Consider the following 16400-nt stretch of genomic DNA (forward strand, 5'->3'; position numbering starts at 1 on the left):
TTCTATATTGCTTAGCATAAATAAAGTAGAAAGGGGACTTCATTCATTTTCCAGAGGAAAGTGGGAGGAATGAAAAACTTAGCAAGGTTATCACCTTGAACTGTTACTGTTATTGAAATATTTATATTTTTCTATAGTGGGAAGTCGCTGAGGTTGTTTTGGCGGTGTTTTATAAATTGCTCGGAGATTATGAACCTCAACTTGAAGATTTTGTAGACCAGTTTGTGGAACTACAAGGTAATTTAATTCTGTCACTTTCAAACAAGGTGTCAGCTATTTATAAACCTATTTATAATTTATAAATTATTATACATGAGCTATAAATTGTTTCTGGTTATAAGTTAAATTATAATTTTATGTTTTTTGGTGCATTGTTTAAGTCATTTTGATTGTTCTGAGCAAGATAAAATAAAGTAAAATTTCACTGAATGGAGGAGTAAGAACATTGCCTTACAGATTCTTTAGTGAGTTAACATATAACATGTGAACTAATTGCTATGTGCAGATCAGCTCTTTTGGAAATTACCACTGTATATAGTTGGTATCACTGTCTCTAAATTGAAACTTGCCTTCATCTGTTTAGATACCATTTAATTTACAAGTCTCACATATTTCATAGAAATCAAGGGTGTGACAAAAATACTAATTCACCATCTTTTGCACTATGTTATGTTCTATTTAGGAGAAGAAATCATAGCCTATAAGCCACCAGGATTTAGTCTGATGTATCATCTTCTGAATGAGTCACCAATGTTGGAGCTTGCTCTTAGTTTACTGGAGGAAGGCGTTAAGCAGCTTGATACCTATGCTCCTTTCCCTGGTATGTGCCTGAATGTCTTCATATATTGAAAACAGTTTTGCTGGTTTTGTCTTCTGTAAACTGAAGGTTTGAAGTAGATGACCTCTGAACTTCCTTTCCACTGTAAGATTCTCTCTCTGTATCTACAGTGTTGTTTTAGTGAGTCATACAATGAAAGTATATTAACAGTGAAAGCAGACTAAAGTACAGAGACTCTCATTATAACTGTCTTATTGCAGGATCTTTGGTAGGTAATCATAATTATCTCTTATTACTTTAACGTCTTTAACATGTCTAACTTTAAATTTTTACATTTAATTAATTTAATTAAATTTTAATCTTTGTTTTGTTTTCTTCACAGTATTTGTAAAAGCCCTTACTATAGGGTGTGGTACATAGTGTTCAATAAATTTCATTTACTATTACTAGTAGTTATTATCATTTATTGAGTGCTTACTATGCATTTGGCAATTTTTTTTTTTTTTGCTGGACGCGGGCCTCTCACTGTTGTGGCCTCTCCCGTTGCGGAACACAGGCTCCATACACACAGGCTCGGCGACCGTGGCTCACAGGCCCAGTCGCTCCGTGGCATGTGGGATCTTCCCGGACCGGGGCACGAACCCGTGTCCCCTGCATCGGCAGGCAGATTCTCAACCACTGGGCCACCAGGGAAGCCCCCAGAGCACATGTATTTTAAATTTGAATGGTGGGATTATAGGTGACTCTTGTTTATATTTTCTGCTTCTTTATTTTCCAGATTTTCCACAATGGTTATGTATTATTTTAAATCAGTTTCTTGGCCTCAGCACCATTGGCACCTTTGGCAGAATAATTCTTTAATGTAGAGGCTGTCCTCTTGTCCTCTACCCACTAGATGCCTGCAGCACATCCCTTGTTGTGACAACCTAAAGTGTCTCCAGATATTGCTATATGTCCTCTGGGGCCGAGCTCACTCCCATCTGAGAACCATTGCTCTAAATAATCAGGGAAAGGATACAGGAAAAATTACTGAGAAGCCATTGCATTAGAGTAATCTGAGTCACAGAAGTTACCATGACTTGTCTGGGTGAGGAGTCTTGTAAAGTTACTGCTGAAGATTTGAAAACTTGAGGTCTTTTTGAATCTGGAACTTGTCCTTTATCTTGTTTTCCTAAGAATTGATGATGAGTTTCTAAGATTCATGTAGAACTTTCTAACTTTGATTTTGCTCTATAGGGAAGAAACACCTGGAGAAAGCAGTGCAACATTGCCTTGCACTTCTCAATCTTACTCTGCAAAAGGAAAACCTCTTTATGGATCTTCTAAGAGAGAGTCAGCTGGCTCTAATAGTCTGTCCTTTAGAACAGCTATTGCAGGGAATCAATCCCAGAACTAAGAAGGCTGATAATGTGGTGAACATTGCCAGGTAAGTTCCATTTGTAGGTAGAGAAATGATGAAATGAGTGAGATGGCATTCTAGCTTTATTTCCAAATCTGGTCAGATCCCTAATGCATCACTTAAAATTTTTTTTTGTCTCCTTTTATTATTATCTTCTTTTGCTTCTCTGATTTTAATTACTCTGAACCTTATAATCTTTCTCTTCTTTTTAACTTACTCTTTTTTTTAAGTGCATTTAAAAAAATTATTTATTTTATTTATTTGGTTCACTGGGTCTTAGTTGCAGCAGGCATGCTCCTTAGTTACAGCTCGTGGGCTCCTTAGTTGTGGCATGTGAAGTCTTAGTTGCAGCATGCATGTGGGATCTAGTTCCTTGACCAGGGATTGAACCCAGGGCCCCTGGATTGGGAGCACGGAGTCTTAACCACTGCGTCACCAGGGAAGTCCCTTTCTAACTTACTCTATGTCCTAAAAAATTTCTAAGTACAAAATGACATAATCTTAATATTGTTTGCCTCCTCTTGGGAAATTGGATGTTTGGAGGATAGGACTGGGGAGCAAACTTTTCATTATATAATCTGAACTTCTGGTGGTTTGCTGGCAGTGCTTGGTGTTCCATGACTTGTGGAAGCATCTCCCAATCTCTGCCTTCACCTTTACACAGCATTCTCCCTGTGTGTGTGTCTGTGTCCACATTTCCCTTTTTTATAAGGATATCAGTCACTGGATTAGGATTCTCCTTGATGACCTCATCTTAGCTTGGTTAATTATATCTTCAAAGACTCTATTTCCAGATAAGGTCATTCTGGGTTTGGCTATCAACATATGAATTTTGGGAAAACATGATTCAACCTGTAACAGGTTACATCTAGTTAGAAGGGGAAACCTTTGTCTAATTTACCCAAAAGTGCTGTATGGGTAGGGGAAGCCCTGATCCTAAATGTTCTGTATCGAGAATAGTAAGAAGCAAAAATTTCATCACATAGTTCCTCAAATGTTCTCTTGTTTTAAAGATACCTATATCATGGCAATACTAATCCAGAATTGGCTTTTGAAAGTGCCAAGATCCTCTGCTGTATCTCTTGCAATTCCAATATTCAGATAAAATTGGTTGGAGATTTCACACATGACCAGGTAACTGATTTTGTTGTTGTTATTTTTTGGTGTTTCCTGAGTACATCTTACTCTTGTATGTGGAAAAATTCTGAGAGTAAGTATATTTGTATATGATGGATGAAAGCCTACCCATGTGCTGGGCTGTGATTTGTGTTTGATGATAATACCATTCCCAGTGATACTACATATACTATAGTATGTGATTATACTCTATATTATGGTATGTGACTGTATGGCCTAATGAGACTGTTGCTACTCCAGGCACATTAAAGTGATTATTAGGTTTGTAAGTGCAACTTCTGTTTGTTTCTTGCATCCTTTGTTTCACCCTTCCTCAGTTGCCTCTGTGGTGAGTGAGCCTCTGCAATTCTGATTTCACTGTTGTGAGTTGTCTACTTCTATGGCTTTTTGGTGACCCACATTTGTGTCACTTCATTTGATACACTGAAGAATGTTTTTAGATGTTTTCCTCTTTTAGTCCAATTTATAATAGTTCTCTTTCTAGTCACTGAATAGCTATAATTGGGGAATCTGCTATTTTTCTTTCTCTTTATAGACATTTGTCCTTTTGTATTTTATGCTGGTAATCACTGCTCTTGCTAGTTGAAGAATATTATTGTCTTACCCTGTTTTGAAGCAGGGACTCTTCTGGCATTCTGGGTGGGACAGATCTTCATTTTATGTGTAACTGTCCCTCAAATTGCAGGACTCTTAGCATCCCTGGTTCCCTGCCACTGTCTGTCAGTAGTAATCTCTAGTTGTGTTGACTCAAAATGCCCCCACATATTTCTAAGTGCCTTCTGGAGTGGCAGTATTGCCCAAGTTGAGAACCATTATTTATAGTAAAATATAGATGTCTAATCTGGTTTTTGGATGAAGTTCGTGAAACCACATAATTAATTAGGGGATGTTGAATGAAGATTTTCAGTTTGCTGTCATTCGAGTATGAATTTGAATCGTTATTGCCAATTTTAGCATCCTGCTAGAGTTCTTGTTTTTTATTTGTTTTTTTTTTTTTTAAGTGTATCTATTTATTTATTTATTTTTTTGGCTGCTTTGGGTCTTAGTTGTGTCACGCGGGCTCTTCGTTTCGGCACGCGGGCTTCTCTCTAGTTGTGGCGTGCAGGTTTTCTCTCTCTAGTTGTGCTGCACGGGCTCCAGAGCATGTGGGCTGTGTAGTCTGTGGCATGCAGGCTCTCTAGTTGAGGCTCGTGGTCTTAGTTTCCCTGCGGCATGTGGGATCTTAGTTCCCCGACCAGGGAACGAACCCGTGTCCCCTGCATTGGAAGATGGATTCTTTACCACTGGACCACCAGGGAAGTCCCCATAGCATCCTGCTAGAGTTTTTAAAGGAGGTAAAGTAGTATCTAGTCTCTCAGCCCAGAAATATAAAACCTGGTGTACGTGTACATTTCTAAAGAGAGAAGATGAGAATTTTATTTTATATTTTAGTTAAGATCTGAGAGCATTGAGTATATAATGAAGAAGTTATGAAATAGCAATTTAATGTTATTTTTTAAAAAAACTAGTTTGATTCTTTGGGAAAGAAAATTAGTGAAGCAAGTTTTAAAACCAATAAACTTTAAAAGTTTTTGTTTCTTTATTTCTATAGCAAGCTAAATGGCACTCAGTTAAGGAACTCAGCTTTATATTAATTAAAAATGTAACTAAAACCTAAGTACTTTCCTTGGAGCAGATTTGCCTTTTTTCTTTATAGAAAAATGTTTCTAAATATATATCATATTTATCATAGTTTCTCTAATATTTAGTCACTTAAAAATCTTTATATGACTTCAGAGTGTAAGTCAGAAGCTGATGGCTGGATTTGTGGAGTGTTTGGATAGTGAAGATACAGAAGAATTTGTACGTCTAGAAGAGGGTATGTCTTAGATTAACATGTATATTTTTTATTTTATGTAAATGCTTACTGTAAAGAAAACTGTTGAATGTCTAGTGGTGATGTAAGAGAAATTTGAGAATTTGCTAGCATAAAAGTATATAAGGCTTTTGGGAAACCTCTTAAATCTGAACTTAATGTAATGGCTAATCAAGTAAACTAAAACTAAAGAAAACATGGAGGTTTGGGATACAAGTTTTATATTTTTCCATTTGATTTATGTTAACTTTTTATTGTTTTGTGATTTCCACATTAAGGATCAGAACTTGAAAAGAAATTAGCTGGAATCCGTCATGAAACAAGAATCCACATCTTGAATCTTCTCATCACCTCTCTGGAACGCAATCCACCAAATCTTGCTCTCTACCTACTGGGCTTTGAATTGAAGAAACCTGTCAGTACCACAAACCTACAAGACCCAGGTATAGCCATAAGACACATAGGCATTTATTTCTTTTCATATTTATGTTGCTAAATGGTCATTTATTGAATTCCAGGCTCATGGGATAATTCACTGAAAGAAATAAATAATGTATGAAAGGTAATGTGATGGGCCAATCTTTAGGACTTATATCAAGTGTGGACAAACTAAGCCTTGAAAAGTTAGTATTTAATAAATTTTCTGTATCAATAGTTGAAAGGATGTTTATGGTAGGGTATATGTGTATGGAATGTAAGTTTTATAAAGGTATTTTAAGGTTTTTAATGCAGAAATTTGAAAAGAGAAGCTGAATTTCCTTTTGGTTTTACGCAGGAGTGTTAGGTTGCCCTCGGACCTGCCTTCATGCCATCTTAAACATCTTGGAGAAGGGAACTGAAGGGAGAACAGGCCCGGTGGCAGTGAGAGAATCTCCTCAACTCGCTGAGCTGTGTTACCAGGTATACAGAGGGCTGCACTTTGTAGCACTTAGGAGAAGAAGCTTAATTAAATGCTTGATTCCATTGCAGATATGAAAGTATGACAGTATGACTGAATTGAAATGAGTTTCATGTAGTGGTTTGACCAGTCTTTCATTTATGGGTAAAAATCCTGTAGATCTACATGATCCTATATGTTGATCACTTGAAACATAAGGGAAGTTGGATGCATTTAGACCAGATAACGTGGCAACTTTTCAAGGATGCTGTGTTTCAAGTTGTTTCTTTTTGGTGATGAGAGTAGTAGATTTGAGTCAGAAGACCTCTGGTTCCTATCTCTGCCCCTTAACTAGCTATGTCACCTTGGGCATACCATGAAACTTCTCTGAGTTTTTAAATCTGTGAAATGGGCTGTTGTGAGACTTACATGAGAATGCAAGAATGTAAGTGAAAGTACTTTTTAAGAACCATGTAAATTATGCAGCCCTATAGCTATATGTAAGGTGGTAGACAGTGAAATTAATGTAAGTTTAAACTGTAATGAGAACTGTTGTCTTATTTGTGTTTTATTCTTTTGTTTATTTCTTGTTTTATTCATTTGATAAGTTTTAAGAAGTAGGCTTTATAAGATACGACTAATTTCTCAATTTAAGTGACACCCTGATTCTCATTTTCATGATAAGAAATGAGTCATTAACTTCTAGTAACGTGGAGATTTTTCTTTGTTATTTTCCTGTTTTTCTTTTTGTAATTCTTTGCTGTTTTCCTCTATCCTCTAGCTATCCAAACAGCCCTTCACTTCTGAGTACTACAGCTAGGTCTTCCTGTGAATCCCTTAATTTGGGAACAAACTTGATGTATATTTTAGCACAGTGTTACAGATTTTGACATATTTAGGTAGCAGCAATTGATAAGGTTGATCATCTGGGCTAAAGGAGTTAGGCAAGCGAAGTAAGTGAATGAAACCAGATTTAAGACAAATAGATGGGGAGGGGAGGGAGAGGAGAGTCTGGCAGACTGGAGAGCACATGCCCTGCTACTCAGCCCCTGCTCATTCTTACTCTGTTGGGATGCAGGCCCTGGTTTGCCAGATCCTCTGCTTTTCGAAACGCTGTACTGGCCAAACAAAACATGTCTAAACCAGCAGTGAGCCAGTTTATTACACGTGCTCTATGACTTTGCTACTCAAAATGTGGACCGGCACCATCAGCATCACCTCTTGGAAGCTTGTTAGCACAGAATCTCAGGCCCCACTCCAGACCTGCTGAGTCAGAATCTGCATTTTAACAAGAAGCACTGCTCCATTTTTAATGAAAGAGGCTTCCTTTTCCTCTAGTTTATTTATTTATTTGTTTGTTTGCTTGTTTATTTATTTAGGCTGTGTTGGCTCTTCATTGCTGCACAGGGGCTTTCTCTAGTTGCGGCGAGCAGGGGCTACTCTTTGTTGCAGTGCGCGGGCTTCTTATTGTGGTGGCTTCTCTTGTTGCGGAGCACGGGCTCTAGGCATGCGGGCTTCAGTAGCTGTGGCTCGCGGGCTTCAGTAGTTGTGGCTCATGGGCTCTAGAGCGCAGGATCAGCAGTTGTGGTGCACAGGCTTAGTTGCTTCGCAGCATGTGGGATCTTCCGGACCAGGGGACGAACCTGTGCCCCAGCTTTGGCAGGCAGATTCTTAACCATGGCGCCACCAGGGAAGTTCCAACCTCTAGGTTTATACTTCACTATGCTTCAGGAAAAAATTAAACCTCTAAGAAGAGCTTGTTAGTTTAAAAATAAATTTGATCAATCAATCAATCAATCAATCAATCAATAAGTTTGATCATATGGAAGGGAAATAATTTGGGCCTTATTGATACTTTCATCATCCAGCAGTATGAGGTCTTCTGGTTGAAGAGTTGACACTGAATCTTGTGCCTTTGCTCTCTTCACTTTAACGATGGAGATTTTTCCTACCTGGTCTTGGGAACTAGGAAGTGTATCACGCAAACCCTTGTAAAGTGGCTCTTCATGCTTTTGGAACTCACTATTGTGTCTTTCTCCCTCTAATAGTATTACCCCTCCCATATCTGAGCATATTTGAGCATCTGTTCTTGAATCTTCTTAACTTACCATCTAATATGAATAACTTGGTTTTGTTTTGAGAAGTTCAGTATTTATAGAGTGTCAAAAACAATATCAAAGCTGTTTGAAAGACAAGCATACATCTGCAAGTACTTAAGCTTTACCTTGTGTTCCCTTCTTACGTTTTCCTTGGGTATACATGTTATTTATTTAGGTATGTTCAGTAGACATACAATTTTGTGTCCCCCCCACTCCGTAAACTTTCTATGCTGCTACAATATAAATTACACTTAGGTTGTTTCTAGTCTTTTTACTCTGCTTACTCAACATCTTTAGTTACCTTTTGTTATTTTATATTTTCTTAAGACTGTATTTCTAGACACAAATTGAATTTACAGTCTGTTGTCGTTACTAGTTGTATTGTCATAGCGAACACTGAATTGGTGAATACTGAACCATTGCTCTTCGGGAATACATAGGATTAGATACCTGCAAGGGATTCTCTGATCCCAACATTTTTATCAACTGATTAATACATAACTTTGGTTTTTAGAAGTTACTTCTGAGTAATTTGCTACTAATAATAGTTAAAATACTAAAACTTGTTAATTAACTACATGTATATATATTGGAGTTGGCCAAAAATGTTGTTTGGGTTTTTCATAACATCTTATGGAAAAACCCGAACAAACTTGTAGGCCAACTCAATATTAATATATTTAGGGTGATTTCAAGATTAGTCCTATAATACTGTTGTCAGCATTCTCCAATTGTATTCCAGTATATTTTGAGTTAGTGTGCCAAGAACTGCTTATAATTCTGAGCTTTTATTTTATATATACATGTGTTTATCCATTTTGCTTTAGTTGCTAATGGGTCTTAGTTTCCACTTAGTAGATTTAAGTACGCCTTTTTTCTTAAAATGTATAATATAAAAAGCTGATTTGGGAGTTTTCTTATTTTACTGTAATTCTTTAGGTGATATATCAGTTATGTGCATGCTCTGATACATCTGGTCCTACTATGAGATACTTGAGAACCAGCCAGGACTTCTTATTTTCTCAGTTGCAACATTTGCCATTTTCTAACAAAGGTAGGACATTATTTTCCCTTATTATTAAAACAAATCTGTAAAGTATGTGTTGAGTGATTTTAATTTCATAACAGCTGAGGGTAGCAGTTTTAGAATTTGTGGAATTCTGTTCTCATTTTATTACTTTGCTTCTGTGTTCCTTTGGGTTGCTTTTGTAATTTGTGCTTGAGAAACCTGATGTTTTAACTGCCAGCGTAAAATTATTTTAAAATAGGATGGAATTTGATCCTTTTACTAACAAATAAAATTTTAAAATTGTGTTGAAGGGATAAGAAAATATAAGAAGATTTTGGAAATTTAGATTTTTTGAGTGAAATTATTTCATAAAAATCTCTTTTACTTTTGTTTCTTTTGTATATATTGAAACCAATTCAGGTCTTGAAATGAAAAATAGAAAACTAATTACGATGGAAACTATAACTTTAGTTTATTGGCCTGATCAACACAGTTATCCCAGGCTACCTATGTTTTATAGGATTCTATTTTATATAATTTTATTTTTGATCAAGTTATAAGTTTTCTGAGTTCACATTATATCCAGACAGTAGTGGTTTTATTGAGTTTTTTTAAAGTTTATTTTGCATCATCTTTATGTTTCAGGAAATCTAGGCTCACAAATTTCATGAATTTCCATTACTAGTAGTTATCAGCTTCTATTTACTTTTTAGAGTATGGTGTGAGAGACTGTTGGGAATTACCTAGTGGCAGAAAATTTTCACTTAATTTTCATAATAAGTGTATTTTATTTTTAGCCCTAAGATTTTGTTTATAAGGTTTTTAAGAAACCCTTTTTAATACCTAATTAGAAAAAAACAATTAATATCTTGCCTATTATGCTTTCTACTTTTTAAAAATTGATGTAGCTTTGCTTGTAATCATTATTGCTAGCAGTAGTAGTAGTGTTTGGTGAATTTTATTTATAAAACTGTCATAATTTAGGACTTCAAAGCCAGGTATATTGAAATAATATTGGATTCAAAAACTTCTATTGTATAAGGGATTCCCAGTCCTAATTATATATTAGATCAAATGTCCTTCATAATCTCAAGACATCATAAAATTATGCAATTTAGATTTATTTTAGTTTTTTAAAATGTATTTGTTTTCTGAAATAAGAATCAAATTTTATGATAGTGGTTTTGTTTTTAACAAGTTAAATATTTGCGAATTACTTGGGTTTTCTTTTTTATTTTCATGATTCAAGGATTTATTAAGTCATACATGCAAAACATACTGCTAATTGCATTAGCAAAAGATCAGTGTAAAAACACTCCACCATTCTGCAACTGTCAGCTTAAACAATTTTGTTCTAGTGGTTGAAAGGTCCAAGCTCATATTCTTACCAGTGGGTAAGTTGTGCAGAACTTCGTTAGCATGAGCACAGGGTTGACAGAACCTCACAGACCCCAAGGAACATCGGGCAAAGAAAGGAAGCGTGTGTGCACTCAGTGAGGCAAGCGGTGGGGGGGGTCAGTGTTATTAGTCCAGGTGCAGTGTCAGTGATCTGGCAAGGTTTACAGTTTAAGAATATCTAAAGTATTTTAAAAACTGTAAAGTTGCAACACATGATTTTTATACCTAGTTACTAGAAGACCAAGGAAAGCACTTATTGGCTTTGAATAAAGTAACATGAAAACAGGAACGCACTTTTACTAATCTACAAAAAACATTTTCTAATGCATATTCAGAAAGATTTTATAATACAAGGAGGCATATTGCTCATTAAGAAGGGTTTCTAGGGGCTTCCCTGGTGGCGCAGTGGTTAAGAGTCCACCTGCCAATGCAGGGGACACGGGTTCAAGCCCTGGTCTGGGAAGATCCCACATGCCACAGAGCAACTAAGGCCTGTGCGCCACGACTACTGAGCCTGCACTCTAGAGCCCACAAGCCACAACTGCTGTGCCTGCGTGCCTAGAGCCCATGCTCCGCAACGGGAGAAGCCACTGCAATGAGAAACCCACGCACCGCAACAAAGAGTAGCTCCCGCTCGCCACAACTAGAGAAAGCCCGCGCGCAGCAATGAAGACCCAATGCAGCCAAAAATAAATAAATAAAATAAATAAATTTGTAAAAAAAAAAGGGGGGGGAGTTCTATAAGAAAAGCACTTACTAAGTTTGCAGCTATGAGAATGACCAGATCAAAGATGCATTAAATGCCCAATTTCAGGAGGGATAGGCAGGTTTAAGGAAAAGGAAAAGCTTAAGAAAACACTTACTGATGATACTGACCTTTCTTCATCATCTACTGCATTTGACAGAAATTAACCTTTTAAAACTTTACCTGTGACACTTATAATAGTTTAATTATTACATATACAATGTAGTGTAAATTTCCATATTTTGTAAAAATACTGTCTTCATCCTCTGATCACAAGTGTTCCACACACTCCACCCAGTGCACCCATGGCCAGAGCAGAATGCTTCATCGGAGGGAGCACGGGAGTAAGAGCTCTGTTCAAAATCTCACAAAAGCTAATACACTAATTTCTTCTAAAAGTCTCACTATGAAATCAAAAAGATTGATCCAAAGAGCTGAGCTGTTACATTCATTCATTATGATGTAAAGTACAATGTTAGGTAGTGAACACGGGCTGCTGGTAAATCAGGATGCATTAAATGACAACGTTTCAGGAAGGAGGCTGTACCGCTCTTCACGTCTGAAACTCATTAGCAAGTGCCTGCATCTCCTGCCTCAGAAGCTACAGTCTCTTCCAAACAAAGGTCTTTAAACAGTTTAGTGGTTAGTGTTCTTAGCCCAGCAGTGCAACTTAGTTCACAAGGTATTTTGGCAACTCTTAATCTGAGCAAGAATAGGGGCTTTGAAAAATAAGCCTTTAAGGAAGCTTGTCATTTTAGGGCTAAACTTTAATAGAATGTGAAAGTTTGAACTCTTACACTTTAAACAAACAAAACCTGGAAATTACTGATTGGTTCAAAATGGTTTTATGGAAAAACTAATCTGTAACAAAAACTTGGCATTGAGCGCAAAGTCTCCACCGTTTGACCAAAGCGTACAAAGGGTCCTGGGGGACCGGACAGGCAGGAGGGGCCCAGACATTCACAGCAGCAGGCATTTTCTCTTTCTCTGCTTGACGGGAGGTGGGCAGAGAACTGCCCAGATAGCTTCATCAAAAACTGTCTTGAGGCCTTGCTGCGTGAGCGCCGAGCACTCCCGGCATTTGATGGCAACGATCTCCTTGGCCATGGCCGAGGCCTGCGGGTAGGTGATGGGTGTCAGCTTCTTCTCCTGCAGTTTCTCAATCGTGTCTTTATCATCCCTCAGATCAAGTTTCGTCCGCACCAGGATGATAGGAGTGTTGGGACAGTGGTGTCACACTTCAGGGTACCACTTTGCACAAACATTTTCAGGACTCACAAGAGAAAAGCAACTTAAGAATCCATCTGTTTGCGGATAGGATAGGGGATGTAATAGGTCATAATCATCTTGTCCACCTGTATCCCACAAGCCCAGATTCACCAGTTTTCCATCCGCCATAACATTGGCAGAATAGTTGTCCAAGACAGTGGGGTATACTCTTCAGGAAAGGCATTGGTCATGTAACTGATGAGGAGGCAAGCTTTACCTACAGCGCCGTCTCCAGCCACCACACACTTGGCCTGCATCGGGTATGGTAGACTCAGAATCCTCTACGTCTGTGTGAAATTATTCTGTTGACAGAAACTTGATTCTCTTTTGTTCTTCAGTTGCTTTTGCTCAACTTTCATACACATATACTAGTTTATTTTTTCTCCCTTGGCATCTGTTTTTTTTCTTTTTTAATTTTCTAGAGCGATAAATTATTATGGTGCCAATTTTCATAAAATATTGACTATGTTACATGGGAAAATATCTGGTGAGTTATGGATTTTAGGTCTGTTCTGATCTTGTGTTATTATACTGGGAAACTAAACATTCATATTTCAATTCCAGAATATGAAATATCTATGCTGAACCAAATGTCGTGGCTGATGAAGACTGCCTCGATAGAACTAAGGGTGACTTCTCTGAATCGCCAACGGTCACACACCCAGAGGCTCCTTCACCTCCTACTGGATGACATGCCAGTGAAACCATACTCAGGTGAACGTGTTGGCATTTGTATTGTTATGCTGCTGACTGGTCTGTGTGAATGCAAGCACAAATCTGAATCTTATGGTTAGTATGTGATTGTAGGCCAAACAAGCTCTTTCTGCCTTTAGAATTCTCTTCCTTAAAACACAAAATCACCCATAATTGCAATTTTATTGTTGTTTGGAGCATTCACATTTTGCTGTATTCATAGACACAGATACACAGTGGAGTTTGTCACACTGACCCAGCATGACCCAAGATATTCTAATACGTGTTTTACATGCAAATTAAGCATAAGCTTTTCTAATCATCTCACTGGCATGATTGGGTCCTGCCTCCTTTGGAGTTCTGATTATGCTCTCTACAATTGTGAAGTGCATCTCATAGAGACGGAAAGAATTAGATGCATGTTGTTGATAAGTCCTCATCATCTTTGCATTTTAATTATCCATTCACAAGGGGCTCTTTGACCTAGAAACAGTGAGATAGAAATAAAATACCTTGTGTTTGTTATTTCCAAATAAATTTTATGAGTGTGTTGTTCTTTTTCTGATCTATTATTACTGATGCTCCAACAGATGGGGAAGGAGGAATAGAAGAGGAAAATAGGTCTGTCTCTGGGTTCCTGCACTTTGATACTGCTACAAAAGGTAAAACCCTTTGAATTTGTAATAAATTTGTAGATATGTATATATTAAATTGCATAAAATCTCAAGAGGTAATTAATGCCTGTATCTGCAAATTCTGAACTGATGTAGAAAAGCTATATGAAGGATTGTTTGTCATCAAAAAAAATTTTTTTATAACTAAGATGATAGGATGGGAAAACAATATTTTTGCAAATGAATGTATTAGAAATAAAATCCAATTTAGATTTCAACACAGTCTTCAATTTCCAGACTGCTGTCCTTTCTGAACATAGTGCTGTCTTTGAGGGTGAGCTGAGTACGGTGGTTAGCTCTTCTCTTCAGTGTCCCAAGTGAAATAGAACTACTTTTTTATTATTTCTAGTACGTCGAAAAATTCTCAGTATTCTCGACTCCATTGACTTCAGTCAGGAGATCCCCGAGCCTTTGCAATTGGATTTCTTTGATCGGGCCCAGATTGAACAAGTTATCGCTAACTGTGAACACAAGAATTTACGGGGACAGACAGTCTGCAATGTCAAGGTGAGCGTTGCTTTAGAGCATGTGCAGTATCAAGTGGTTCAGACTTTGAGTCGTTAAGGAAAAAACAACTTTTTATTTTCTAATAGAGATATTGGTTTATTGGACTGGTTTTCACTTTTCAAACAGTCAGGAAAGAAAACTGAATAGGCCACACTAATTTTGCCTCTATAAAAGGTTCCCTATCACCTTCCTCTTAGTAGTCATGCTACCCAGCTATAACAATGGAGTGGTTTTACCCATTTAACTCTCTACCAGGTAAATGGTAATCACCTCACTAGTAGGAAGAAGCTATCCCGTGCAGTTCCACTAACTTCCCTGCCACAGGCGCTCTTTGGTATCACTCTCCGGCATGTGAGGGATATACTGTTTTTGACAGAAACTTGGACAGTGCCACTATTAGATTATATATAAAGGTATCTGAAACTTTTCCGTCTAGGGCAGTTCAGAGTAATTGCTAGGTTATTGTTCTACCAGTGTCTGAAATGGTCTTATTTTTCTCTCATTTCTCAATTATATAGCTTCTTCATAGAGTTCTCGTAGCCGAAGTAAATGCCCTTCAGGGTATGGCAGCCATAGGACAGAGACCTCTGCTAATGGAGGTAAGCCCTGTTGAGTATATGTTAGTTTTAACCTTTTAACTATGTAACTACTTAAATTGCCAGTTAGAAGACAAAACAGTGAATTGACTTCTAGTTCATTATTAGTAAACTACTTAAAAGTTAAATTTTAATGGTATCTTTCGCTTTTGACTTTGTGACTGTTAAAAGCTGAACTGAAGTTAATGTCTGGATGCCAGGAAAAATAACATCCTTTCTGCTAAGCTAGTTGAGGATTTTGTAACCTTTTCATATTGTGTAATAGAGTTCACTTGCTCCCTATCAGCGAGGAAGGAGTCATTTGTCACTACAAATGGAGAGATACGGGTAAGAGAGCAGGTGGGAAGAACCACATTCATGGAAACACAGTTGGTGAGGTCAAAGCAAGAGGCAAAGAAATAAAAGACACATCAAAGAAACATGCCATTGAACTTGGGTTTTAGGGAACTCTAGTGTTCCAGAGTAGTATAACTAGACAGTTGCAAGAAAAAAGAAGATGGGGTTAAAAACTCATTTCCACGCACATCACCTCTGCCCTCTGCCTTACACACGCGCGCATGCGTACACACACACACACACACACACACACAGCCTTATTTATTATTTTTCATAGCTCTGGCTACCAGTATAATGTGAAAAGTTATCTGCTGACTTGCAAGCATGTGGAAGGTTTCTGGACTATTCTATAAATGTTTTCAGATTAACTGACAGTGTTAAAAATAGGAACCTGTTGGTTAAAAGACGTTATTTGCCTGTGTGTTAACCTTGCAATTCAATTTCTGCGGCTTTAGGAAATCAGCACTATACTTCAGTACGTGGTAGGAAGAAACAAATTGTTGCAGTGTCTTCATGCAAAACGGCATGCTCTGGAGTCATGGAGGCAGCTGGTAGAAATTATACTGACAGCTTGCCCTCAGGACCTCATTCAGGCAGAGGATCGACAACTGATTATTCGTGATATTTTACAAGATGTGCATGATAAGGTGACATGCTTCATAAGTTACTTTATACTGCCAAAAGAATATTTATATCATTTAAACATAGAGTTTGCCACTCCTTTTTTCCCATTTGGAGTAAATAGAGTTGTGCAATGCCAGTGTTAAGACTTTCCTTGAGAAAGGTATTAACTCTGTACAGTAATGGTTCTCAACCAGAGTGTGTATCAGAATTTTCTGGGAAGCTTTTTAAAAATCTACATGACACATCTTACCCTAGACCTACTGAATGGGAGACTCTGGTGGTGAGGCCATTATGTTAATTTCCATGAAAAACCTCTAGGGAATTCTGATAGGGCTCCCTTCTGGTTAAGAACACGTTACCCAGCATTCTATTTAAATTTCTTTTTGTGTATTAGCTTCTACTGT

At 37.5% G+C, this 16400-nt stretch overlaps 1 protein-coding gene and 1 pseudogene across 2 annotated transcripts in view; one reads left to right on the plus strand and one right to left on the minus strand.

Moving 5' to 3' along the window:
• NUP205 (nucleoporin 205) overlaps window positions 1–16400 on the plus strand; it is an 81609-nt gene that overhangs the window by 31016 nt on the left and 34193 nt on the right. The window contains exons 16-28 of the mRNA XM_081244787.1: window positions 138–237; window positions 683–820; window positions 2015–2204; window positions 3191–3311; window positions 5091–5172; window positions 5448–5612; window positions 5945–6069; window positions 9085–9199; window positions 13131–13280; window positions 13850–13921; window positions 14283–14440; window positions 14959–15039; window positions 15828–16019. Of these exons, the coding sequence (XP_081100913.1) occupies window positions 138–237; window positions 683–820; window positions 2015–2204; window positions 3191–3311; window positions 5091–5172; window positions 5448–5612; window positions 5945–6069; window positions 9085–9199; window positions 13131–13280; window positions 13850–13921; window positions 14283–14440; window positions 14959–15039; window positions 15828–16019 (1689 nt within the window). The remainder of the gene's footprint in view (window positions 1–137; window positions 238–682; window positions 821–2014; window positions 2205–3190; window positions 3312–5090; window positions 5173–5447; window positions 5613–5944; window positions 6070–9084; window positions 9200–13130; window positions 13281–13849; window positions 13922–14282; window positions 14441–14958; window positions 15040–15827; window positions 16020–16400) is intronic.
• On the minus strand, window positions 11294–12823 carry LOC308622346 (ras-related C3 botulinum toxin substrate 1-like; annotated as a pseudogene). Its single transcript has one exon. The product of its transcript is annotated as a ras-related C3 botulinum toxin substrate 1-like (transcript).

Source organism: Mesoplodon bidens (assembly GCF_964165515.1).
Source record: "Mesoplodon bidens genome assembly, chromosome: 9".
Taxonomy (NCBI): domain Eukaryota; kingdom Metazoa; phylum Chordata; class Mammalia; order Artiodactyla; family Ziphiidae; genus Mesoplodon; species Mesoplodon bidens.